At 47.2% G+C, this 26,537-nt stretch overlaps 1 protein-coding gene across 2 annotated transcripts in view; it reads left to right on the top strand.

The window, feature by feature from the left end:
- ZFHX3 (zinc finger homeobox 3) overlaps positions 1-24,543 on the top strand; it is a 249,272-nt gene extending 224,729 nt beyond the window's left edge. For both annotated transcript variants that reach the window (XM_061138860.1, XM_061138859.1), the window contains exons 7-9: positions 7,712-7,814; positions 9,047-14,491; positions 18,589-24,543. In XM_061138860.1, the coding sequence (XP_060994843.1) occupies positions 7,712-7,814; positions 9,047-14,491; positions 18,589-20,258 (7,218 nt within the window). In that variant the 3' untranslated portion in view covers positions 20,259-24,543. The remainder of the gene's footprint in view (positions 1-7,711; positions 7,815-9,046; positions 14,492-18,588) is intronic.
- The last annotated feature ends 1,994 nt before the right edge of the window (positions 24,544-26,537 follow it).

Raw genomic sequence — 26,537 nt, forward strand, 5'->3', positions numbered from 1 at the left:
CATAAGGATACCCACAGTTCACCCACAGAGCCAGGTTAATAAACCCTGTTTGAGAAGACTTCCCCAAGAACATAACTGTGTAGGAGAAACGTGCTCCCTAAAGAGGCTGTGCTTGGCACCTGTTCAGAAACCCCTGTATACCTACCTCATTTTCCCACAGCACACAATGGAGGTGCTTTCCAGACATTTCTGAAAAAGTGTGCAAATTGTGGGAAATGTGCTGACTATAGGAAGTTCATTTGCTAGCAACAGGAGACAGTTAATGGATTCAGAAACAAAGTTGAAATTTGTGGGAACTGTAATCATGTAAGGGTTTGACATTTGACTGAAGATGCCTGTAAGGTCAGTTTGGTACCTCTCTTTGCATGAAGATGGAGTTACTGCATGGCTGTCGGTATTGAACTGGTTTCTTAAGTTATGAGGACGTTTTGCGTCGAGCTAAGTGAAGCAGTTCCTTCTCCATCCTTTAGCAGGATCAGCAGGAAAAAGACAGGTAGCCAAGGTTGGAGGGCAGTTTGTGGCCATACTTTGGGGTGAACCCAGGCACCCTGTTTGAGGACTGGACTGCTCATCTTGATCTTTACCCTAACAATTAAGTAGTTGCCACTGTCCTCCCTCTGAAAAGTATGGTGTTAAAATGAAATTTTGAAATTGTTTTACAACTGTTTATAATGAACCTGTGGTTAAAATCATGCCCCTGGAGGCTATTTTTATGGCAGTTTTATTAGAAAACTGTCCAAGGGGAAGTATTGGTTAGACTTTTTGATGGTATATCTGCTTGTTCCTGGCCATCTAGAGCAGGAAACTCTGAAAACAGCATGATGAGATATGCCCCTCAAATCAGAGCTCCATTTTCTAAACTGTATCATTAAGGAATGGTCAATGTCCAGTCCTTCATCCTCCCAGAGGAGAACGTGATGTTTGCTTTATCTCTGAGTGGCTCAGATGAATGGCAGTGAGAGGAGTGAACTTCTTCCTTGCCAGATGGTCTGACTGAATGCACTGCCTTTGGTGCAGACTAGGAAAACCTGGTGCAATCTACCAGACAGACACCTCCTGGCAGATGTGGGGTGTGTCCATGGTATCTGAAGCTGTAAATTCTGGTAAATATTTTTTGCTGTCTGGGTCCAAGTTCTCAGGATCTGGCTTGAATTGGGTTTCAGTCTCTCTAAAAGTAAATTCCACCTTGATAAATGGAAATAGATTACTTTCTATACAATGTCTTTCCGTTCAGTTGTAAATGGAGAGTGTTTTGAGGAGGCTTCATTTAATAATACCTTATCAGACAGCTTTCAGGAACCTGCAGTGTCTAATATGTCTGTTGCTATGGTAACAGCTGCTTGCTTATGCTCTGCATCTCATATCTGTGTCCTCCATGGGCCCCCTTCTTTTTACCGATGAAGGGGCTTGAAAAATATTCTCCACTGGGAACAATTGCAGCTCTGGCCCTCTGCTATGGAAACTGCACCGACAGCACTTCATTCTGCTGGGCCTGTGGGAAACCGAGCTCCAGAGGGTGTCTTCACACATCATAAGAAAGAAGGAAAGAAAGCTGTAAAGCTGAAGGCAGTGAGAAAGTGCCCCTCCAGGCCCCACTGAGCGGCTACCCCCGATGCCAGTAACACAGCACCTCACCTAGTGACGGAGGAGTTCACGTCTGAGTCAGTGACGGGGGTAGAGGAGACACTGCCTGTGCCACCTCTTTCTGTTCACTTTTCTAGGGCAGGAGGGTTGGTGGGGGGAGGGGTTTAAGGGGGCCAGGTTTCTAGCCCCTGAATGAGCATAGGAAAGACCACCTACAATAATTTTCAGTGGTCCTGAACTATTCTAATTGATCACTGTCCTTCTAAGTGGCAGGACACACTACTGGGATCGCAGTGCATTAACACAGGGAAACTGTCTTTGTTCCTCCATCACTTAGCAAAGTGTGACCTCATAGCAGAGAATGGGGCTAAGTCTGGAGCAGCCAGCAACACCTTTCTCTAGCCCTTCGTCTTTGTTCCCTTCAGTAGTTCTTGATTATCCTGTGTGTTTTGTACATGCACTCATTTCCCCTTCACAGCTCCTGGACCCATGCTGCCTGCAATTCCACAGCTCCCACCCCCCGCCCCCCCCCCCCCCACACACACACCTCACCTCACCCCACAGCTCTCTGACTCCTGTGATGTTTTCGGTCAGCATCTCTCTCTGTGCTCACCATGTGCCTGTACATCTGCATCTCCAGACCAGGCTGGCCGCTTGGCACCCCCTGCACCGGGGCTCTCAGGTGGCCACTGGCCCTGAGGCTGGGGCACCCACTTGGGTACCAGCTCTCACTTTGTCTCCATATCAGAGGAAGGTAATGAAAATAATCGGGCTTCATTAATTCCAAGTCCTGTGAGATGATAGCCATTTGGAGCCTGTTTGCCAATTAGATGGTCTAAATTAGAAGTGACCTTGGTATACTGCCACTGCTTGCCTCTCTGAGTCTAATGAAGCTTTTCTCTCCAGTCTCCTTCTCAGCTCTCTTTTTTCTCTCTTCTGCTGTATGTGTTTGTGTGTGTGTGTGTGAGAGAGAGAGAGAGAGAGAGAGAGACAACTGCTCATGTGTTTCCTGTTCTACCACCTATCTCCTTTTTTCAGTCTTTCTGATTCTTAGATTTTTAAAATCTGGTTCAGGGCTACATTTGTTTCTCACCCACATGAATGTTAATATTGCTCTACAATTTTTCCTCATGAGTTTTAGGTTAAAAAAAAAAAGCCACATAGATGACATTTTAGAAGGGAAACGAGACAGAGAAATGGCCCTCTGGACACCAGGGTCCAGCGCCCAACCTGGCACAATTGGAAGGCAGTAAAAAAAAAAAAAAAAAAAAAAACCTCTGAGGCTTTGCTGCCAAGTAGCGCCTGGCTTGCTGGCTGCAGGCGTGCAGACAGCTCCTGCATCCTGGCGGCCATTGAGGTCAGAGGAGGAAGTAAGCAGCTGGACCCTCACTGGCACCATCAACTCTAGATCCCCCACTAGCTAGAATGCTAAGGTCTGGAAGCAGTGGCTTTTAAAGAATAGGACCAATGCCTCATTCACCAGGTGTACAGACTAGCCAGGTCTCTGTTGGGAAGGCCTGTGTCTGAGGTTCTGTCTTTCCCTCTGTCACCATTCCCTCTTTCTTTCCGTCCATCTGAGACTCTTCAGTCTGTTGATTTTTTACTGAAAATGTGAAGGATTTCAGCCTCTTTGGGAGTCTAGGTTTTGGCAAACCTGTCCTTTCACTTGGAATAGTGAGCCTTTCAGAAAGCAACTCTACTCAGGCGAGCACTGCCAAGGCTGTGGGGATGAAAGTCTCAGAGAAGTGAGGTGCAGTACTTGGGTCTGAGAAGATACCTTTGCTTGCCAGCCTGTGGAACCTGTTGGTTTCACTGATCTAACCTCAGGGTGGCCTTGAGGGATGAATTTGCATGAACAGTTTCGTTAAGAATTTAGCAAAACTTATATACCCCTTGGTTGCTCAAGGTGTTGTATTTGGCCATTTCACATCCATGACCCAAAGAAAGCAAGGAGTGTGGCAGCTCCTTATAATCCAGCTTCTTCCACTAAGAAAGAGTAAACATCGGTGGCCCCTCCTGGATGTCACAGTGGGAACCAGACCCACATCTAAGACTCTGGCTTTTATAAGATGAGTCCTTGAAGCTTTAAGGCCCACTCACGTCATAGAAACTTGAAAGGCATTAAATTGTAATCCTAAATAATGGTGAACCGAACAGGAGGTATTTACAAAGCCATGTCACCTTTCCTAGTAGTTCAAGGGCAATTAACTGAGTCCAGGAATTTCTCTCCAGGGAGCCTGTGATTTCCTGAAATTATCTGCAATAGTCTATTTGAAAGTATTTTTTCTAGGAGCCTGCCACTTTCATCAGATTTCCTAATGAGTTTATGATATCTAAAAGGTTAATTATTCTGGATGTGAGCTTCTTGGGCCCAGGGATCTGGTCTTGCCCTGTCTCACAAGCAAGTGGCACAGGGACCTTGTACAAAGTTTAGTGTATGATAGTCAAATGAATGGACAAGCAGAATCACTTGAGGCCCTTCCTTCTCATCAACTGAGTTGTTTTGGAATTGTTTAAGCGTGAAAATTTTTTGTATCAGTGTAGAATGCTTCTACTTCTATTGTCATATATGAGAATTGCTGAAACTTGAAGATTTCTAGCATCAGGGCAGAACTCCCCATTTCTCACTCTATGTGAGACCTGTGTACTTGTTTGGAAGGTTCTATCCCTGCTCAGATGATACTTTGTTCCTGTGTTCTCATCAACTCTGCAAACCTGGCTTGGCTCAGAGAAGCAGGAAGAAGGCGTGTGCTATCTAGATTGCCACCAATCAAGAGAGACTCAAATTCTGAGGAAGTCATTGCCCTAAGAGATTGAACTTTCTTACCTGAAAAACTTGGACTTTTAGTTAAAAGTCTGTTTTCATAGTCTTAAGTCCCCTTTATACATTAGTGACAAGTACGGGGGAATGGAACTTAACATACTCCTTGTGTATGGTTGTAAGATTACTGGAAGAATCAATCTACATGGATGTCGATGAAGGACAAGTAGGTGTTTGGACTGATAGTGTGGTCTGGCCAAACCTTAATCTCTTTGTTTGGCATTTGAGTCTGTGGTTGGGGGTGCTGGGACAGTGTGTGTAATGGCATCCAGTGCTTGGGGGGTTTGCAGCTTGGACACGTCGGGTGAGGGAGAAAGGGGGCTGGTTATACTGTGGGCAGGTTTGGTCCCTTCACCTGCCAGCGTGCTCCGATGCTCCTCGTGAAAGGAAGGCCTTTACAGAACTGTGCTTGGCACTGGTGAGTGACCGCCTTTCCCAGGGACCTCCAGCCTGGCTGGGGTGGTTTGAGCCTTCCATGCTGCGTGGCCACCAGATCTGATTGGGAGACAAGGGGTGCTGAAGGAACTCTGCCCTTGGCCGACTTCTGTCATCTTCTGTGAGCACAGCTCCTCAGTGAGCCCTCGGCAGAACCGTACTTTTGGCTGTTGACCAAAAAAGCGTGGAAACTTTGAGCGACAGGATTGAGAAGTTGGTAGAAGGAGGAGTGGACACAGACACAGGAACATTTAATGCCCAAGAGCTTACATGAGGCCTGTCCTGCATAGCCAAGAGGCTGCCATTGCAATCTCTCTGTTCAGACACATGGGCAGATAGACCCCATCAGAATTTCTAGATCCTTAGGATTCCCTTCAGGAGTCTTCCTCTCAGTCTCCTGGGAACTTCTTGTCCATTAAGATTTTATATGCTGAATCTTTTTTGTTTGCTTGCTTTCAGGGAGAGGTTGGGTACACTATAGATGAGAAGATGCAGGTAGATAAAAGTAATTACTTAAACATATACGGGGCAAGACTTACAGGTTTGGAGGCCCAGATTAAGATGCAGAGGAGCGTGTGAGGTTGATGATTATATTTCGGGGAGAGTTAATTGATGGAAGGTGAAGGCAGACAAAGAACCGCTGCTTACTGCCTTCTTGAATCCCAATCAGGAATTATGATTAAAGTCGCGGCGAGACAACAGAGGGCTGATGAATTGGTGTCTTTTTTTTTTTTTCTTTCTTTTTTGCCGTCATTCACACTTGATTGACTTCAACCTTTCAAGTGCAAAAGTCTCTCTTTTCCATTATTATTCATAGCCATCTGAGTTTTTCTAATTAAAGTGTATGAAAACAATTACTGATCCGTCGTACTGAGTCTGTTAGAGGGGATGTCTGCCTTACTGTAACGCGTATAAAGAGCCCACAGTTTTCTATAATGATGTGCAGCTGAGGTGTTAGATAATTTTATTCTTTTTTACTCTGTAGGGCTTTTTTTTATTTCTCATGATTCATTTTTCATAATTCCTAAAGATCCCAGGAAAGGACTGATCCTGCAGCTACAACTGAGAAAGGAAGTGGGGGGCAGTCTTTTTTTCCTTTCCCTTTCTCCCCATCTTGCCCCCAACCTCGTGCTCCCCCTTGGTTGAGGACTATAAATTAATCGGTGACCTTTCACTTCTTGGATTCCCGCTGGACTCCCCAACCACACTGGTCAGAAATGCTTTCTATTAAAAAGAAAATAGATGGAATGAGTTTGGCAGTCTCTGCTCTATTCCTAACGATTCATCAACAGCTAGCCTTAACCAGCTGCCGGTGAGCTTTGTGTGAGGGTGCAATGTCTGGGCAAGAGGGGTTCTGTGTCACTCACGTGCACCTGCCGCACACCTGCTGTTCATAAACACGGGGCTCCTCAGAGCCCTTCTCCAGTGCCTGTTGCTTAATTTCTGCACCTTTGGGCATCTGGGTTGCTGAGATTATCCTAACACCCTGAAATGTAAGGGGAGTTACCTTTTTGGTATTTATGGGGACAGCTGTCCGAGTTTCCCCTTGAGGTGGAACCTACCACTGATGATTCTAGTGAATGCATCAGCAGCGATTTTGAACAAGGCCAGAATCCTTAAACCATTAGAAATTAATAGTAAGATTTATTTTAAATATTTAATTTTGAACAGTAATCTAGATGTTCTGGTCTTTGCAACAGCAAGAGAAGATACTATCTCAGTGGTCATGTTTGATGAGGAAACAACGTCTCCAGGTGGGCTGGGTGCCATGTAGAAGGGCTAGTGGTGACTGTATGTTTCTGTTCCTGTAACCTCGGGGTCAGTTTATGTCTCAGGCTGCATTCAAACAGGGGATGATTTCTGATTCACCTGGGAATATACTCAACTACCTTGCTGTCCTGTAGCAGGCAAAGGGGCACTGCTTCTTTTTAAACGAAGATGCTTTTAGCCTTATGTTGCATACTGAGGGCTTCTTATCACACTAATGGAAGGCAAATGATAACGTGTTTGGACAAGTTTCTGGCCAGATGGCAGGACAGCCTGGAGAAATAAATCCCTAAAATCTGACCTTAAATTGTAGCTCTCTTGACCCAGGTTGCTATATTGGGCAGCAATAGCCGTGGCCGAGGTGGGGCTGCCCTGCTGTAGGATGCAGGACACCCTCCGGGCTACCACACAGGTGGGGGTTCCCTCCAATGCTGTGTGCCTCAGGCAGAGACCCTGGGAGAAATCCTGACTGCAGTGAGTCATAAGAAATGCTCATTTGCACTTGATCTCAGTTTATAAAGGGTTACAAAATGTTGTTTCCTAGAAAATCTGCCAGTGCGTCTGCATGTCCTTAGCCTTCCCTTTGTTCTCCTCTCTTCTTCTTACCCTTTCTCTCGCTCATTCCCCTCCTCTTCTTGCCTGAATACATTTTGAAAATAGTACTACAATGCTCCCTGCTTCAAGATTACAGTGTACTTTACTAGGTATGATTTAATTAGGGCCCTTATTATGTTTTCAGCAGCTTAAGGTGGGCCTTTCAACTTATCTACCTAATTGGTTGCACAAGAAGTTTCACAGCCCATGACAAAACATTGTCAGTGATCAAAGTCAAAATTCTGCATAAAGGAAAAATATTAATAATAAGATTATTCTTCAAGTGTGCACTGCTAATTATGTCCAGAATGTAACCGTAGAAACACTTTTGACTGATGTGAGCTTTGTCTAATAAACATGAATCTTCAGTGAGCTATGGAAAGTGACACCTCCAGTCTTAACAGTGGTGAAGGCTAATTTTGCTTATTAAATAATTTCTACACATTTTCCTATTTGGGTCTCTTTCCTCTCCTTTTGACTTGCCTCGTGTCTCTGCCACTTGCTCTTCAGGTGACCACCCCTGAGATGGTGATGCCCAGCAGCATGTTCCTCCCAGCGGCTGTTCCAGATCGAGACGGGAGCTCCAGTGTGGAGGAGGCAGGAAAGCAGCCTGGTTAGTGTCATGACTCTTGACCTTGAGAAGAGAAAAAGAATGTTCATAGGGCAAGAGTGCCGCAGATTCCTTACTGTACTCCTAAGCTGAATATAACTTTTCAAGGGATGAGGGGCACTGTTGTCAGCACTGGATACTTGGGCTCTTAGTGGGTATCTGTTGCTCTTCTTGTGGTTTGAAGTGAGAAAAGCTCAGGTGAGAACCAGTGAGGTTCTGGTGGACACATGTCCCCTTAGACTGTACAGTGAGGAAGTTAATGACCAGAGACTCAGTCAGTACACACACAACTTACCATCCCAAGCCGTTACATATTCCCTCTCTGAGGACTTAAACATGAGGGACTTGTGGAGCACACGGGTGATCTCAGGGCACTGGATTAGGTATCTTTCTAGGTGCTGTATCTGCACAGAACTCTTCTCTGAGACTTCCAGGACTGTCTCATAGGAGGCAGCAGAAAAGAACATTTGGAAGGGACGCTGTTGTAAACATAGATGCTGGTGGTGCCCTGTGGTGAGCCCTCACTGGGTGGGACCTCTGTTTATGAGTCTCTCCTCCATCACTGACATCTTGTCAGCAGCTAAGATTTAAGTTGGGAAGAGCTCTGCCCCACCTCCTCCCTTGTGATTTCTCCATACTAGGCAGTGTACCACTGACCTGAAAAAGGGTCAGAATATTTATGGGTGTGATGATCTCACTGTAGAAAAAATTTTTTAATGTATTCTTATAATTGGCCACTTGAACATGCATTGCTTATTGAATAGAGAGGATAGTCAGAAGTCACGTTGTAACAGGAAATTTAATGCCTAAGAAATATATCCAAAATATATCCCCACATCCAAAATTTCTTGTTACAACGGACAGCAGTCCTTACAAATGCCCCACATCTTAGCAGCGCACTAAATCACATATTCTACAGTTTAGATCCATATAAAAGTGGTATCCTTTTATTTGTTGAGAAACTGAAACAGATATTGTTTAAAAGACAGATCTGTGTGATGGTATAGGCCTACTAAGAGTTGAGACTTTCTGTATTTCCTTTTCTTCCTCTCTTCTTCCTATGTGCTCATATAGCATGTGCTCTCTGGGGGCAGGCAGTGGGGGGCTCCGTGGAGAGTGTGTGTCTGCAGGTTGGGTACTTCCCCCATCATCAGATTCTGTGTTCACAAGGCCTTGCTAGGCAGGCAGCTCGAAGCCCTCTTTATCATTGGGCTTGATTTCTGTTTTCTTTACAGAAACCTCAGAAGATCTGGGAAAGAACATCTTACCCTCTGCGAGCACAGAACACAGTGGAGATTTGAAACCCTCTCCTGTGGACCCGGGCTCTGTGAGAGAAGATTCAGGCTTCCTGTGCTGGAAGAAGGGGTGCAACCAGGTTTTCAAAACTTCCGCCACCCTCCAGACGCACTTCAACGAGGTCCACGCCAAGAGGCCCCAGCTGCCGGTGTCGGATCGCCACGTGTACAAGTACCGCTGCAACCAGTGCAGCCTGGCCTTCAAGACCGTGGAGAAGCTGCAGCTGCACTCTCAGTACCATGTGATCAGAGCGGCCACCATGTGCTGTCTCTGTCAGCGCAGTTTCCGAACTTTCCAGGCTCTGAAAAAACACCTTGAGACAAGCCACCTGGAGTTGAGTGAGGCCGACATCCAGCAGCTTTATGGTGGCCTTCTGGCCAATGGGGACCTCCTGGCAATGGGGGACCCCACCCTGGCCGAGGACCATACCATAATCGTGGAGGAAGACAAGGAGGAAGAGAGTGACTTGGAGGATAAACAGAGCCCGACGGGCAGCGACTCTGGGTCGGTACAAGAGGACTCGGGCTCAGAGCCAAAGAGAGCCCTACCTTTCCGCAAAGGCCCCAACTTCACCATGGAAAAATTCCTGGACCCTTCTCGCCCTTACAAGTGCACCGTCTGCAAGGAATCTTTCACTCAAAAGAACATCCTGCTCGTGCACTACAATTCTGTCTCCCACTTACACAAGTTAAAGAGAGCCCTTCAAGAATCGGCCACCGGTCAGCCAGAACCCACCAGCAGCCCTGACAACAAACCTTTTAAGTGCAACACTTGCAACGTGGCCTACAGCCAGAGTTCCACCCTGGAGATCCACATGCGCTCTGTGCTGCATCAGACCAAGGCCCGGGCAGCCAAGCTGGAGGCGGCGAGCAGCAGCAGTAATGGCGCCGGGGGCGGCAGCACAGCCCCCTTGAGCTCCTCCACCCCGAGTCCTGTGAGCACCAGTGGTAGTAACACCTTTACCAGCACCAACCCAAGCAGTGCTGGCATCGCTGTGAGCTCCAGCTTATTGAGTCAAGTGCCCGCTGAAAGTATAGGAATGCCACCCCTGGGGAACCCCATCAGTGCCAACATTGCATCCCCTGCAGAGCCCAAGGAAGCCAACCGGAAGAAGCTGGCAGACATGATTGCATCCAGGCAGCAGCAGCAGCAGCAGCAGCAGCAGCAACAAGCACAGACACTGGCCCAGGCCCAGGCTCAAGTTCAAGCTCACCTGCAGCAGGAGCTGCAGCAGCAGGCGGCTCTGATCCAGTCCCAGCTGTTCAACCCCACCCTTCTGCCCCACTTCCCCATGACCACCGAGACCCTGCTCCAGCTGCAGCAGCAGCAGCATCTCCTCTTCCCCTTCTATATCCCTAGTGCTGAATTCCAGCTCAACCCGGAGGTGAGCTTGCCGGTGACCAGTGGGGCTCTAACGCTGACCGGGACGGGGCCAGGCCTGCTGGAAGACCTGAAGGCCCAGGTTCAGATCCCGCAGCAGGGCCACCAGCAGATGCTGCAGCAGCAGCAGCAGCAGCAGCAGAGCCAGCTCCCTCTGCCCCAGAGTCATCCTGCCCTCCTACAGCCCGGCCAGCACACTGAAAAGAAAAACAAACTGGTTATCAAAGAGAAGGAGAAAGAAAGCCAGAGAGACAGGGACAGTGCCGAGGGGGGAGAGATCAACTCGGGACCAAAGGAATCACTGCCCGATGCCTTGAAGGCCAAAGAGAAGAAAGAACTGGCCGCGGGGGTTAGTTCTGAGCCCTCCATGCTCCCTCCACGCATTGCCTCAGATGCCAGAGGGAACGCTACCAAGGCCTTGCTGGAGAACTTCGGCTTTGAGCTGGTCATCCAGTACAACGAGAACAAGCAGAAGGTGCAGAAGAAGAATGGGAAGACAGAACAGGGCGAGAACCCAGAGAAGCTTGAGTGTGATTCCTGCGGCAAGCTGTTTTCTAACATCTTGATTTTAAAGAGTCATCAAGAGCACGTTCATCAAAATTACTTTCCATTTAAACAGCTAGAGAGATTTGCCAAACAGTACCGCGAGCACTATGACAAGCTGTACCCCCTGAGGCCTCAGACCCCCGAGCCGCCGCCCCCGCCGCCGCCCCCGCCTCCACCCCCGCTGCCGGCAGCGCCGCCCCAGCCAGCATCCACCCCAGCCATCCCTGTGTCGGCCCCCCCCATCACCTCACCCACGATCGCCCCGGCCCAGCCATCCGTGCCGCTCACCCAGCTCTCCGTGCCCATGGAGCTGCCCATCTTCTCGCCACTCATGATGCAGACGATGCCACTGCAGACACTGCCGGCTCAGCTGCCCCCTCAGCTTGGACCCGTGGAGCCCCTGCCCACGGACCTGGCCCAGCTGTACCAGCATCAGCTCAATCCGAGTCTGCTCCAGCAGCAGAATAAGCGGCCTCGCACCAGGATCACGGATGACCAGCTCCGAGTCCTGCGGCAGTATTTTGACATTAACAACTCCCCCAGTGAAGAGCAGATCAAAGAGATGGCAGACAAGTCTGGGTTGCCCCAGAAAGTGATCAAGCACTGGTTCAGAAACACGCTCTTCAAAGAGCGGCAGCGGAACAAGGACTCCCCTTACAACTTCAGCAATCCTCCTATCACCAGCCTGGAGGAGCTCAAGATTGACTCTCGGCCCCCTTCACCAGAACCTCAGAAGCAGGAGTACTGGGGGAGCAAGAGGTCTTCGAGAACAAGGTTTACTGACTATCAACTGAGGGTCCTGCAGGACTTCTTTGATGCCAACGCTTACCCAAAGGATGACGAATTTGAGCAACTCTCTAATTTACTGAACCTTCCAACCCGAGTCATAGTGGTCTGGTTTCAAAACGCCCGACAGAAGGCCAGGAAAAATTATGAGAATCAGGGAGAGGGCAAAGATGGAGAGCGGCGTGAGCTTACAAATGATAGGTATATTCGAACGAGCAACTTGAACTACCAGTGCAAGAAGTGCAGCCTGGTGTTCCAGCGCATCTTCGATCTCATCAAGCACCAGAAGAAGCTGTGTTACAAAGATGAGGACGAGGAAGGGCAGGATGACAGCCAGAATGAGGACTCCATGGATGCCATGGAAATCCTGACACCCACCAGTTCCTCCTGCAGCACCCCAATGCCCTCCCAGGCTTACAGCGCCCCAGCACCCGCAGCCAATACGGCATCCTCTGCTTTCTTACAGCTTCCATCAGAGGCCGATGAGCTGGCCACCTTCAGTGCAAAACCAGAGGCGAGTGATGAGAAACCAAAGCAGGCTGACCCTCCCAGTGCACAGCCAAACCAAACCCAGGAGAAGCAAGGACAACCAAAGGCAGAGCTGCAGCAGCAAGACCAGCCCGAGCAGAAGATGAGCGCTGCCCAGCAGAAGCTCCCGCAGCTGACGTCCCCCGCACCGGTACCTACGCAGCCTCCTCCACAGGTGCCCCCTCCTCAGTGCCCCTTGCCCCAGTCAAGCCCCAGCCCCTCCCAGCTCTCCCACCTGCCCCTCAAGCCCCTCCATACGTCAACTCCTCAGCCGCTGGCCAACCTACCTCCTCAGCTAATCCCCTACCAGTGTGACCAGTGCAAGTTGGCGTTCCCATCGTTTGAGCACTGGCAGGAGCATCAGCAGCTTCACTTCCTGAGTGCACAGAACCAATTCATCCACCCCCAGTTCTTGGACAGGTCACTGGATATGCCTTTCATGCTGTTTGACCCCAGTAACCCACTGCTGGCAAGCCAGCTGCTCTCTGGGGCCATACCTCAGATTCCGGCAAGCTCAGCCACTTCCCCTTCAACTCCCACCTCCACGATGAACACTCTAAAGAGGAAGCTGGAGGAAAAGGCCAGCGCAAGCCCTGGAGAAAACGACAGTGGGACAGGGGGAGAAGAACCTCAGAGAGACAAGCGTCTGAGGACAACTATCACACCAGAACAGTTAGAAATTCTCTACCAAAAGTATCTCTTGGACTCCAATCCAACTCGAAAGATGTTGGATCACATCGCGCATGAGGTGGGCTTGAAGAAACGTGTAGTCCAAGTCTGGTTTCAGAACACCCGGGCCCGGGAAAGGAAAGGACAGTTCCGGGCGGTGGGCCCAGCGCAGGCCCACAGGAGGTGCCCTTTCTGCAGAGCACTCTTCAAAGCCAAGACTGCCCTGGAGGCTCATATCCGGTCCCGTCATTGGCATGAAGCCAAGAGAGCTGGCTACAACCTAACTCTGTCTGCAATGCTCTTAGACTGTGACGGGGGACTGCAGATGAAGGGAGATATTTTTGATGGAACTAGCTTTTCCCACCTACCCCCAAGCAGTAGTGATGGCCAAGGTGTTCCCCTCTCACCTGTGAGCAAAACCATGGAGTTGTCTCCCAGGACTCTTCTGAGCCCTTCTTCCATCAAGGTGGAAGGCATGGAAGATTTTGAAAGCCCCTCCATGTCCTCAGTTAATCTAAACTTTGACCAGACTAAGCTGGACAATGATGACTGTTCCTCAGTCAACACAGCGATCACAGATACCACTACTGGAGATGAGGGCAATGCAGATAATGATAGTGCGACGGGAATAGCAACTGAAACCAAATCCTCTTCTGCGCCCAGTGAAGGGTTGACCAAAGCAGCCATGATGGCAATGTCTGAGTATGAAGATCGGTTGTCATCCGGCCTGGTCAGCCCAGCTCCCAGCTTTTACAGCAAGGAATATGACAATGAAGGTACCGTGGACTACAGTGAAACCTCAAGCCTTGCAGACCCCTGCTCTCCAAGCCCTGGTGTGAGTGGGTCAGCAGGCAAATCTGGAGACAGCGGGGACAGGCCCGGGCAGAAACGTTTTCGCACTCAAATGACCAATCTGCAGCTGAAGGTCCTCAAGTCATGCTTCAATGACTACCGGACACCCACCATGCTGGAGTGTGAAGTCCTGGGCAATGACATTGGACTGCCAAAGAGAGTTGTTCAGGTCTGGTTCCAGAATGCCCGGGCAAAAGAAAAGAAGTCCAAGTTAAGCATGGCCAAGCATTTTGGTATAAACCAAACAAGTTACGAGGGACCCAAAACAGAGTGCACTTTGTGTGGCATCAAGTACAGCGCTCGGCTGTCTGTACGTGACCATATCTTTTCCCAACAGCATATCTCCAAAGTTAAAGACACCATTGGAAGCCAGCTGGACAAGGAGAAAGAGTACTTTGACCCAGCCACTGTACGTCAGCTGATGGCTCAACAAGAGCTGGACCGGATTAAAAAGGCCAATGAGGTCCTTGGACTGGCAGCTCAGCAGCAAGGGATGTTCGACAACGCCCCTCTGCAGGCTCTCAACCTTCCTACGGCATACCCGGCGCTCCAGGGCATTCCTCCTGTGTTGCTCCCTGGCCTCAACAGCCCCTCCCTGCCAGGCTTCACTCCATCCAACACAGGTGGGTTCTGCTCTCAGCGATTTCTCCCAATAGTAAAGAGCCACCACACAAAACCTGAGTGCTGGGCAAATGGGAGGCTCCACATTGCTAGTTCTCTAACTGCAACAGAATTTCAGGTCCCTTCCACTGAGTCTCCCTAGAGCTGTGGTGTACATGACCCTTCCACTTCCCAGTTCAAGAATGGGGACCCTGGAGTTGGAATGAGCTCCTGAAACCATACTCCTGCCTGGTGTTCAGCACAGACCAGGGTGTGTGCTATGGGCATGAACTGGAGGGTTCTGGTGTACTAGATCCTGGGGTGTTTTTGAGACAGCAGTTTCCATTATGGATCCTTCCATTCAGTCTTTGTGAAAATGCAGATCCCTTCTAGAAATCTATTGAAAATATAAAACATTTGAACATCCTAGCTAATTCTGGGTTCTGCCCTCTGGAAACAGGTTCAAGAGAATTTAAATCAACTCTCTGCTGTCCCCTGAGGTCCCGCCTCCTATTTCAGAGACCTGCTCTCACAGGAGAGAGGCTACCAGAAAGTAGCTCTCACAAGGTGGAGCCTTACTCCTGGGGTTCCCTTTGATTCAGAAACACAGTAGTGTGTTAGTTTGGGGTTTTGGCTGCACCACGTGGCATGTGGGATCTTAGTTCCCTGTCTAGGGATTGAACCCACACACCCTGCAGTGGAAGCATGCAGCCTTAACCACTGGACCACCCTCTAGTTTCTAATTAGACTACCTCCATACTGGAATGCACTGACCAGGAACTTGTATTGGGCAATGTGGTTCTGAATTATGATGTGTTTTATAGTTGTCTAAACCGACAATGTTTATTTTTAGCGGTGTTCAATCACCTCTTCGTTTCCTTCTGCCCATTTCCCTTTCTAATGCAGAGTCACATACTTGGTACTCGTTTTTCTACCTCATTGGGAGTTCCACAGTTCTTCCTGTGTGCCTCTCTTGTTCCTCCTCCTCCTCGTTCCTCACCCGTCTTCTCTGGATCCAGCTGCCTTTCCTAAATTGGACCCTCACCTCTAGGATCCTGTGAGGCTTAGCACGAGTTAGTAAGTCCCCCACAGCCTGTACTGACCAGGGCGCATTCTCCAAAGCAGAGCCCCTCAGTGTGCCTCCTTACCTCCGAAACGTCCCAGTTCCCAGGGGCTCTAGTGGTTCAGCTGCTTCCCAGAGCGGCCCTTCTTTCTGGTTGAATTAAATCCAAGTTTTATAATTTTGGCAGTGGTTTTACAGGACATGAAGCTACCTCATTCCTGATCCCACTTTCTTATCCTAAGAGAAGAAAGCATTAAGATGTAGAAGTCGCTGCTTACCTGTGTTGACAAGTAGTGTCACAGGATGATGATAAGAGTCAGCTAGACGTAAGCCAGGAAACAGGCGATGGGAAGTGGCTGAGTACTGAACTACTCCTGTAGCCTGGGACCTTGACAGAGGGGCTTGGGAAGGCCCAACATTTCATAGTAATGAGAAAGAATCAGAATGTCTGATCTGTTCCCCTTGTCTTACAGATGAGAAAACTGAGGCCCAGAGAGGTCAAGACCATTCAGCAAGCTAGGGCAGGAGCCAGAGCTCCCGCCCAGGCCTCCAGGCTCCCAGTGCTATGCACTGGGCTCCTTCCACAGCACCCAGTGTGAGCCAGTCAGTCAACGGGTATATGCTTAGTGCTCCTCAGGTTCTGATCACTTACAGTGGACGCCAGGTAGGAAGATATGCTCTTAATCATTCAGGGCAGCTAGGCATGCCCCAGTTACCACCACCGACTGAACCACAGCTCCCAGGAGTACTGCATCTGCAATTAGGAAAGAAAGGACTATGTCAGGCCCAATGGTAAGCTCTTTCCATGACCTTCCATTTCCTCCCCACACCCATCTACTGTGGAAAGCCGAGGTTCCAAGCATCACATGGCAGACGTGTCAGCCACAGTCCACACTGCGTCAGGAGTGGACTCAGCCACTCCAGGATGCGTGACTCAGCCTCAGGGAGATGAAGTGGCTTGTTTGGTTCTGACCTTACAGATGAGAAAACCAAAGCCACAGGATTATTGTGAGAATGTACTGAGCTACTTTACTGAGTGAACACGCCTAGTGCAGAGCCTGGTAAATAGCAGAGGTTCAGTACATATTCCTTAAAATTGAATCTCTTTTGTCCCGCCATTTCTTCTCTGGGAGCCTGATGCCATAGGGACGGGGCAATGAGGAGGCATTTCTTCTCTGCCCTGCTGAGCACCTGACTCTGGCTGCAGCTCCAACCTAAAACCTAGAGCAAGCCTGTTGCCTCGAAGTAGACAGAGCCATGTCCCAAGTGTGGAATTCATTATCTGGTCTGTCCCTGCCTTATTTGTGCTACCTTAACTAACAAACCTTTACTGGGTTTTTCTAGTGAGACACATCTTCTCCTCTGATTTTGGTCCCTTAACTGCATTCAGGAAACTGGATGACTTAATCTCAGCTGTCCCTTTCTGTCACTTTGGAAGCGTTAATGATGTCATGTGATGCTGAGGGAAGCATCCTCCTCACTATCCCGAAGTTAATGCATGTTTTTTCTGGGATTGGCAACTGGAGGCAACCTTGTTCTCCTCACCTGAAATGTGAGGGTTTTTAATGCAGTGTGATAGCCCAGGGAACCCTATACCACTGGAGCCAGACATCAACATTGTCTTCACCTGGGCCTGGCCTTCAGGAATGTTTACTCTCATGAAGACAGTGACTTGTTTGGAACCCCCCACCCCAACTTTCTTGCTGACGGTGGTCCAGATGAAGAGAAGGGATGTCTACTGTCTAGTGTCTTGGATGTGGTCAGTGCTGTCCTCCACCACTTTGCAAGTCTTCATGAACCAGCAGCAGCCTTCCATCACCCTGGAACAGAAGAGTCAAACCAGGAGATGACTAAGGGTCAGGGAGGATGGCAGTCTCTGGGCTCGGTGAAGGCTTTGCAGGTGTGGTAGGTTAGGCCTGAGTGTGACTGAGAATGCAGCTCTACCCTACATGAGCCTAGTGCCACGGCCTGCCACCCATAAGCAGTGGGGCCTAAGTTGTGATGTGTCAGGAACTGCTGGTGCCAGCACTTTGGGCTGTTCCATTTCTGACGTTGCTTTTCCCTCTTTCTGTGTCTGGTTTCCAAACCTCCCTGTCAACCAAATAGGGGCAGGAGAAGAAAATGCTCATTTTTCCATTGGACTCCAGAGTCCTACTCCTAGATGGTCATATTTTTCAACAGATTTGTTAAAGCAGGTCAGCTGAGTCAAAGCAGTGGCTCTGTTTACCTTGAATGGATTGTTGTCATTTCTTCCCCTTCTTCCTCCTCTCTCTGCCTCCTAACACGTCCATTCAGCAGCAGCAGTGGAGGTCACAGACGCACATGTGTGGAGCCTGTTGTGTTTATTCATGTGGTCTTGGTGCCTGACTGGGTTTCTTGCTTTTGTTCTCTTCTCCATACTGTATTACTTCTACAGGGCTTTTGATGAAGGCCATTGGTTCAAATGGGTCCCAGCTGGCAACAGCTAGTCTGAGGGCCTCCAGACTAATTGCCTTGGGCAGAGTGAATGGAAAGGCTTCCCTGGTGGCTCAGTCATAAAGAATCTGCCTGCCAATGCAGGAGACGTGGGTTCAATCCCTGGGTTGGGAAGATCCCCTGGAAAAGGAAATGGCAACCCATTCCAATATTCTGGCCTGGGAAATCCCATGAACAAAGGAACTTGGTGGGCTACAGTCCATGGTGTTGCAAAGAATCAGACACAATTTAGCGACTAAGCAACAGAGTGAATGGTAGCTGGGAGCATGGCAAAGAAAACATGACCCAGTGGGATGGGTGTAGCACGTTGGGCTGGAAGGTGTTAGGAGTTGTTCAGCTGATAGAGACAGGATAGGAGCTGACCCAGGGTGGGGTCCGGATTAAAATACAGGTTGGCCAACCCTGGGCCTGGTAAGAAAGCTCTGCCGCAACGTTAAATCAACAGAGAGGATCCTTTAAGTTCAAACTCTGAGCTCTTAGACCCTGTGCCAGTGACACAGACGAAACCTCCTGAGCAAAACCTCCCAAGCTTCAGCCTCACCACCCAGACTGACATGTGACTTCTGTCTCCATTCCTTTCAGCTTTAACGTCTCCTAAACCGAACTTGATGGGTCTGCCCAGCACAACAGTTCCTTCCCCTGGCCTCCCCACATCTGGATTACCAAATAAACCGTCCTCAGCATCGCTGAGCTCCCCGACCCCAGCACAAGCCACCGTGGCGATGGCCCCTCAGCCAGCCCCCCAACCCCAGCAGCAACAGCCACAGGTGCAGCCGCCGCCGCCAGCAGCCCAGCCACCACCTGCACCACAGCTCCCGCCGCAGCAGCAGCCGCAGCAGCGCAAGGACAAAGACGGCGAGAAGGTCAAGGAGAAGGAGAAGGCACACAAAGGGAAAGGGGAACCCCTGCCTGTCCCCAAGAAGGAGAAAGGAGAGGCCCCCACGGCGGCCGCAGCCACGCTCTCAGCGCCACTGCCCGCCATGGAGTATGCGGTGGACCCCGCACAGCTGCAGGCCCTGCAGGCGGCCTTGACTTCAGACCCCACGGCGTTGCTCACGAGCCAGTTCCTCCCTTACTTTGTACCAGGCTTCTCTCCTTACTACGCGCCCCAGATCCCCGGCACCCTGCAGAGCGGGTACCTGCAGCCGATGTATGGCATGGAAGGCCTGTTCCCCTACAGCCCTGCGCTGTCGCAGGCCCTGATGGGGCTGTCCCCGGGCTCCCTGCTGCAGCAGTACCAGCAATACCAGCAGAGTCTGCAGGAGGCCCTCCAGCAGCAGCAGCAACGGCAACTACAGCAGCAGCAGCAGCAGCAAAAAGTGCAGCAGCAGCAGCAGCCCAAAGCAAGCCAAACCCCAGTCCCCCCGGGGGCTGCTTCCCCAGACAAAGACCCTGCCAAAGAATCCCCCAAACCAGAAGAGCAGAAAAACGCACCCCGTGAGGTGTCCCCCCTCCTGCCGAAACCCCCCGAAGAGCCAGAAGCAGAAAGCAAAAGTGCGGACTCCCTCTACGACCCCTTCATTGTTCCAAAGGTGCAGTACAAGTTGGTCTGCCGCAAGTGCCAGGCTGGCTTCGGTGACGAGGAGGCGGCGAGGAGCCACCTGAAGTCCCTCTGCTTCTTCGGCCAGTCTGTGGTGAACCTGCAAGAGATGGTGCTTCACGTCCCCACGGGCGGCGGCGGTGGCAGCGGCGGCGGCGGCGGTGGCGGCTCGTACCACTGCCTGGCGTGCGAGAGCGCGCTGTGTGGGGAGGAAGCTCTGAGTCAACATCTCGAGTCGGCCTTGCACAAACACAGAACAATCACGAGAGCAGCAAGAAACGCCAAAGAGCACCCTAGTTTATTACCTCACTCTGCCTGCTTCCCCGATCCTAGCACCGCATCTACCTCGCAGTCTGCCGCTCACTCAAACGACAGCCCCCCTCCCCCGTCGGCCGCCGCCCCCTCCTCGTCCTCGTCCTCCGCTTCCCCCCACGCCTCCAGGAAGTCTTGGCCGCAAGTGGTCTCCCGGGCTTCTGCCGCGAAGCCCCCTTCTTTTCCTCCTCTCTCCTCATCTTCAACGGTTACCTCAAGTTCATGCAGCACCTCAGGGGTTCAGCCCTCGATGCCAACAGACGACTATTCGGAGGAGTCTGACACGGATCTCAGCCAAAAGTCCGACGGACCGGCGAGCCCGGTGGAGGGTCCCAAAGACCCCAGCTGCCCCAAGGACAGTGGTCTGACCAGTGTAGGAACGGACACCTTCAGATTGTAAGCTTTGAAGATGAACAATACACACAAATGAATTTAAATAAAAAAATTAATAACAAACCAATTTCAAAAATAGACTAACTGCAATTCCAAAGCTTCTAACCAAAAAAAAAAAAAAAAAAAAGGAAAAAAAGAAAAAGCGTGGGTTGTTTTCCCATATACCTATCTATGCCGGTGATTTTACATTGTTGTCTTTTCTTTTCTCTTTTAATATTAAAAAGAAAAAAAACCCTTAACCCTGTTACATTGTGTCCTTTTGAAGGTACTATTGGTCTGGGAAACAGAAGTCCACAGGGCCTCCGTATGTCTTTGGAGCTTAAACCCCTTGTATATTTGCCCCTTTCCAATAAACGCCCCACGTTGATAGCACAGAGGAGCCCGGCATGCACTGTATGGGAAAGCAGTCCACCTTGTTACAGTTTTAAAAAATTTCTTGCTATCTTAGCATTCAGATACCAATGGCTTGCTAAAAGAAAAAAAGAAATGTAATGTCTTTTTATTCTCAGGTCAATCGCTCACACTTTGTTCTGTTTTCAGAATCATTGTTTTATATATATTATTTTTTGGTTTTTTTTTTTTTTTTTTTGGTTTGTTTTTATTTTCGTTCCAGAAAAGATTTTTTTGTTTTGTTAATTTAAAAACGGGCAGAAAGTATTTGAGAAAAACAATGTGAACTGCTTTAGCTTTCTGGGGATTTTAAGGATAGCTTTTCTGCTGAAGCCAATTTCAAGGGGAAAAGTTAAGCACTCCCACTTTCAGAGTAAAAAAAAAAAAAAAAACCCACACAGAGTGTTGAGGACTTGTAGCTTAAAAAAAAAATAAGTTTTAAAAACTGACTTTCTGTATTTATGATAGATATGACCATTTTTGGTGTTGAGTAGATTGTTGCATTGGAAATGAACTGAAGCAGTATGGTAGATTTAAAAGGAAAAAAAAAAACCTTTTGTGTACATTTAGCTTTTTGTATGGTCCAGCTGACAGCTCCTCATTTGATGTTGTCTTGTTCATTCCTAGCAGATAGATTGCAATCCGTTGATTCGCCTAAGCTTTTCTCCCCTTTGTCCCTTAATTCCACTTTCTCTTTCCTCCCCCCACCCTATAATCTCCCATTTAAGGTAGCTGCCTTCATTTCTTAGAGGGTAGCTGCAGAATTATTTTATAAAACTAAAGAAAGAATTTCAAAGGGTTCTAGGGGTCATTAGGATCCTCACAGATTATTTTTGGTTGGGGAGTTGAAACTTTTTAAAGGCATATAATTCTAGTTATCTACGTCTGTTAGCCTTGTACATTTAGTTTTTATTTATCCTTCTTTTGGTTTTTTTTTCACCTGATTTTCCCCCTCCTTGTTTGGTAGATGCTTCAAATATTCTTTTCCTGAACTAAAGCATTCGTTTCGGTTTGTGTAATTGGGCTGTGTACTTTTCTTTTCTAAAAAAGTTTTTGGTTAGGGGTTTGGTTTCTGTGTTTTTGTTTTGTTTTCTTTCCTCTCTCAGAAAAAGAAATTTCATGCTTTAAATAAAATCCAAAGACACACCCTTTCACTGCTGAGGCAGAAAAAAGGGAAAGGGTTCTTGTTACTTGAGAATTTGTTTCTGATTTAAACAAACAAGACTTAGTTTAATAAAAGAAAGAGTAAAACAAAAGATTCCCAGGTTGTTATGTGCTTCTTCTGCAAGCAGAGAGGCAACTGTTAATGAAATTCCATATACCAAAAGACACATTTTTCACTTCAAAGTTTTGTCCTTGTGTTAGGCAGTCTGAGCGGTGAGTGATCCAGAGCGCAGCCAACAAAGAAGCAGATAGCACTTGTACGTACAGAGAGCAAAAAAGGAGCCGTGTGTGAGGCACTTGTGTTTATGTTAATATCCATATTCCTGTAACATGCAACACAACGCAACATACACCCTTTCTCATCTTACAAAAAAAAGCGGTCTGAACTTTGAAAGGAAAACTTTGTGCTGCTATAACGTAGATTTTGGAGACAAATAGATGCTTTGCTGTTTCACTTTCATAGCCAAACATCAACCGAAAGAATCTCCCCTGACCCCAAAAGTTGAAGTCCTTCTCCCTTTCATTCTCTTCCTTATGTTTCAAAAGGGAACTTTGAAGACTGTGAATGCAGGTTCCTCTGGTCACCTTTGGGCTTCTTTCCCCAAATGAGTGCGGAAGCCACTCATCGACTTTGCAAAAAGACTGGAGCATTCCAAGATCTGAAAATGGATTTCTTTTTTTCTCTTTTTCTTTTTTAGCCGGGACTATTTTATTTTTATGAATTTGTTTTTAGTTTAATGAAAGAATAGATCCTGAACTGTTGTATATATTTCTAACTAGGCTGACTGATGCACAGTGCAAATCCCTTTTTTAATTTTTTAAGTAGAAATACTAAAGAATACCGTCTAACTATTCATACCAGTATCCAGCTGTAGCATAAGGTGTCAAAACAAGTACGCAAAATATTTGCTGTTTTAGCAAGCTGTTTCTTTTGACAAGAATTCTTGTATTTCTCCCTGTGTTTGAGATGAACATTTTTAAATTTTGAAGTTGTACAGTTTTGTTTTCCATTATTTTATCTTGTTTGTAACTCTATGAAATATATATATATTTTTTGCCATTTAACTGTTGTATGTTACTCTGTGTCTGTATCATATAGAAAAAAAAATTGTTTTTGGTTCTCTATGTGATACCAATTAACAATTTAACACTAGCTTTACCTATCAAATTCTGCTAGGTCTTTTCTGAAAACTTTGTTTTTAAAAATGATAACTGCTTGGTAATAGTGCAATTTCTACCCCTTCCCCCCCCCCCCCCTCAACTTTAAGTTCATTTCCTTATAATTTTGCCACCTTCTCCCCAATGGCTTTTTTTTTTTTTTTTTTTTTTTGAGCTACTATGCCATCCTCCCTCTGTGAGGCAGAGTGACTGTCAGTGTTTTGGTATGCCATGCCTCGACCTGTGGGTGTGTTTGGCAACAGCAAGGTGGTTGGGTAGAGTGGCTAAGCCTGCTTCCACCCACCAATGTTCCCCAGAGGGGTTATGTGAGTGTTTCAACCTGGAGTGGGTTGCATGCTTAATGCTTTCCTCTACAACTGTACCACCCACGCATATGTTCATTCAAAAAGAAAAAATAATTCTTCTCAGCATTAACCCAGAAGTAGCAAAGCAGTCAGTGATGGTGAAGCTTAGAGGTCAGACATAAGCTAGTTGATGTTTGTGGGCTGACATCCACCATGGCTGTGACCAGAATCATTTACAAAGCATGAATTCACTACAATGCTCAACTGTTTAGACTGGTCTCACTCAGAGAATTTACTCCTGTAGGTAGCTGAATAGGCTATCTCAACTCACTTTTAAAATTAGTTCTTCACCTCCATTAACACTTCATATTTTGGTTGGTTGGTTTTTTTCTGACTTTCCACAGTGTGGGTTGGTGCTGGGCACTATTCAGTCACAGCACAAAATGCGCCCACAGAATGGGAGTTATTTCTTCCCTCTTCCAAAAAGAAACTTAAGAAGGAAACACACACACACACGGAAAAGTTTAATAAATCTAGGAAGGTTTTTTTTTTTTTTTAATTAAAAGCTATTTAAAGATATGAATGTGGCCAAAGTTTTACACAATTGAAAATAAAGTAAAACAGACGGCATGTGTTTAAACCTGAGTTTATCAGGCATGGCAGGAAGTTGCAGGAGAGAGAGGCAGTGACCCAAGCCAGTGCACTTGATGTTCATGGACATATATTTTTTTTAAATAATAAATTAAATTAAAACATTTTAAATAGAAGCATAAATTGAGTTGGTTGGTTGTTGGCGCTGAGATACTGCCCACTGTGAAACAAAGCTTTGACTAGTTTTTTTGTTTATTTACTTTCTTCGGGGGGGGGGGGAGGGGGGCAAGTTTGGGTAGGAAAGAAAGCATACATGAACGTGACCCTGAGGTGAAGAGGTATATGAACAGCCTTTGCAATGTACAAAAAAACAAAAAACAAACAAAAAAAAAAACAAAAAAAAAAATAGAGCAAGTGAAACCAAAAATGATGTTCTTGGTGTTTTTCTATAATGTAGTCTTGTTAGCTTTTTTGTTACTGTAACAATGCTGATCTCGAACTGTACCAAAATACATGGAGACTAACAGAACCACATGGAACTTTCAAACTGAAAAAAATTTGTCACAAAAACTTTGTTGTCATAGTTAAGTTGATTGTAGATGGTAATTGAATATACTCCTTTGAAAATATTTCATCAAGTATGTTTCCTGCTCATTGTGATACATTAAAAAAATATGAGCAAAAGTTCTTGTCTCTGTCACCAGATTTTGTGTGTGTGAGAGAGAGGTTGATGGTTGATCCTGAGGTTGTGTGAGCAAGGACACTTACTCTAGGGTACACAAGCTCTTTGATATTTCTGAGTGTCCTTGTCTCTCCTGGCACTTAAGAAGGTGCAGGAAGTGTTGGTGATGGAGCTGACTAACTTATTTCCTTGAGAAGGGTAAGCCTGACAGCTTGGATGATATTTGGCCCCAAAGAGTTCTAATAACATTGATACTTTTAATTCACATGTTTATATGTGAATTTTAGGTACCTGGGACAACAATAAGCAAGGAAGTTTTGCTGACGGCAAGGAAAGAGGTAAGATTAACCTCTCTGAAATGGGAATCAGATCCACTGTTTACAATGCAAGGATACAAAAAGTGAGTTGAATTAAATGAATGCTTGACTACATTTACCTTTCCTAGCAAAGGGCTTTTAAACTCTGTTACAGTAGAATCTGAGATAAGAACAGTCTTCAAAACAGTAACAGCACTAGTAATTCCTATATACAAGAGGAAATTTGGTCCTCTTAACAAAAACCCTCCCATCCAGCAAAAAAGGTGTGAAATTCATTAATAAGGAGTACATCCAAGATCAGACCCAAAGGCCCTTCCACTCATCTCTAATTTATAGCCAAAGCCCGTAAATAATTTACCCAACTCTAGCAGTGGGCCTGGATGGCACTGCAAGAGAGCAGTCTTCGTGCAAGGTCTGCAGCATCGGTCCTCAGCCAACAAGGGTATTTTTGCTATACCAGGAGCTGAACTATGAAACCTGCTTCTATTGGCTCAGACAGTCATTGTCTACGAAGTCTTTTCTCTTAGTTCCTACTAAAGGCATTCAAGAAGCAGCAGTGACCCTCCTATTAACTCAACATCTCAAAGGATGCTACAATGGGTAAAGGCATCCCTAGGAGAAGCTGGTTCCCTCACTGGTAGCTGGAACCTCTATGCCAAGCAGGTAGTGTCACTGTCCCTAAGGAAACTCTGCTCTTTCTCCAGGCACTGTACTTTCTCCTGGGTGTTCCTGCAGAGGTACATGGCTTCCATCTTAGTATGTGTTCTTGGCACAGTTAGGTCACTGATCTTTCTTCTGACCCCACAGAAAGGTACATACAGCATGATAAAAACTGCCCAAACCCAAAGCCACATCTGCCTTCCTAGGCTATAATTATTTTAAGATCTGGCAGGATCACATTGAAATGTTTTAAACGGAACTAGTTTCCAGTGAGGTTTTTGCTGCTTCAGCTCTTTGCAGGAAGGTGACTACAATTCAAATTCTTCTTAAGATAAATTTTTAATAAGAAAATAAGACAAAACCTTGGTGATGGTTAGGGCTTTTGTATCAGAAAAACCTCCAAGCACCTAAATTACATTGAGAGAGGGCTGGGTAAGGAGGGACTCCTCCTGTTACTAGAAAAGTTTTACACAAAAAGGAAAAGAGGTCTTCCAATCTGGCTTCAATATCATGTTCATGTGGATATTAATCTACTTGGAATTAACAGTTTTCACCCCGGAAAATGTGAAATGGCAACATCTTAGATGTCGTGCTAGATATGTGCTAGTCGGGTAGCTGTTTCTAATTTTGCTTTAAAGAAATGTCTGTAGTGCCTAACTCCTGTTATAGACTAATGAATGACCTTACAAATCTCACTTTTAACAACTTTAGACTTTAAGTTACAAGAGCACAAGCAGTTTAAGAGTCGAGCTGAAGGATGAGAAGTTTGCACCTGCTGCTCTGCTCTGTAGCCTTAATTACAGGACAGACATGCCCGCTCAGTCTCTGTATATTACAGCTGGGTGTGGACCAGCAAGGCTCTGGCAAAACTTGCAAAATTAGTGCTCTCAGGGCCATTAAAGTAGCCAAAGCTTTCCAATACCTTTATTTCATAGCAAAGATGGTAGGTATTTTCCTTCCTTCTTTCCTCCCCCCCGCCCCTTTTTTTTTCAGAGAGAGGCATATGTTTTTTAAATGTC

This window comes from Dama dama, chromosome 4 (genome assembly GCF_033118175.1).
Source record: "Dama dama isolate Ldn47 chromosome 4, ASM3311817v1, whole genome shotgun sequence".
In the NCBI taxonomy this organism is placed as follows: Eukaryota; Metazoa; Chordata; class Mammalia; order Artiodactyla; family Cervidae; genus Dama; species Dama dama.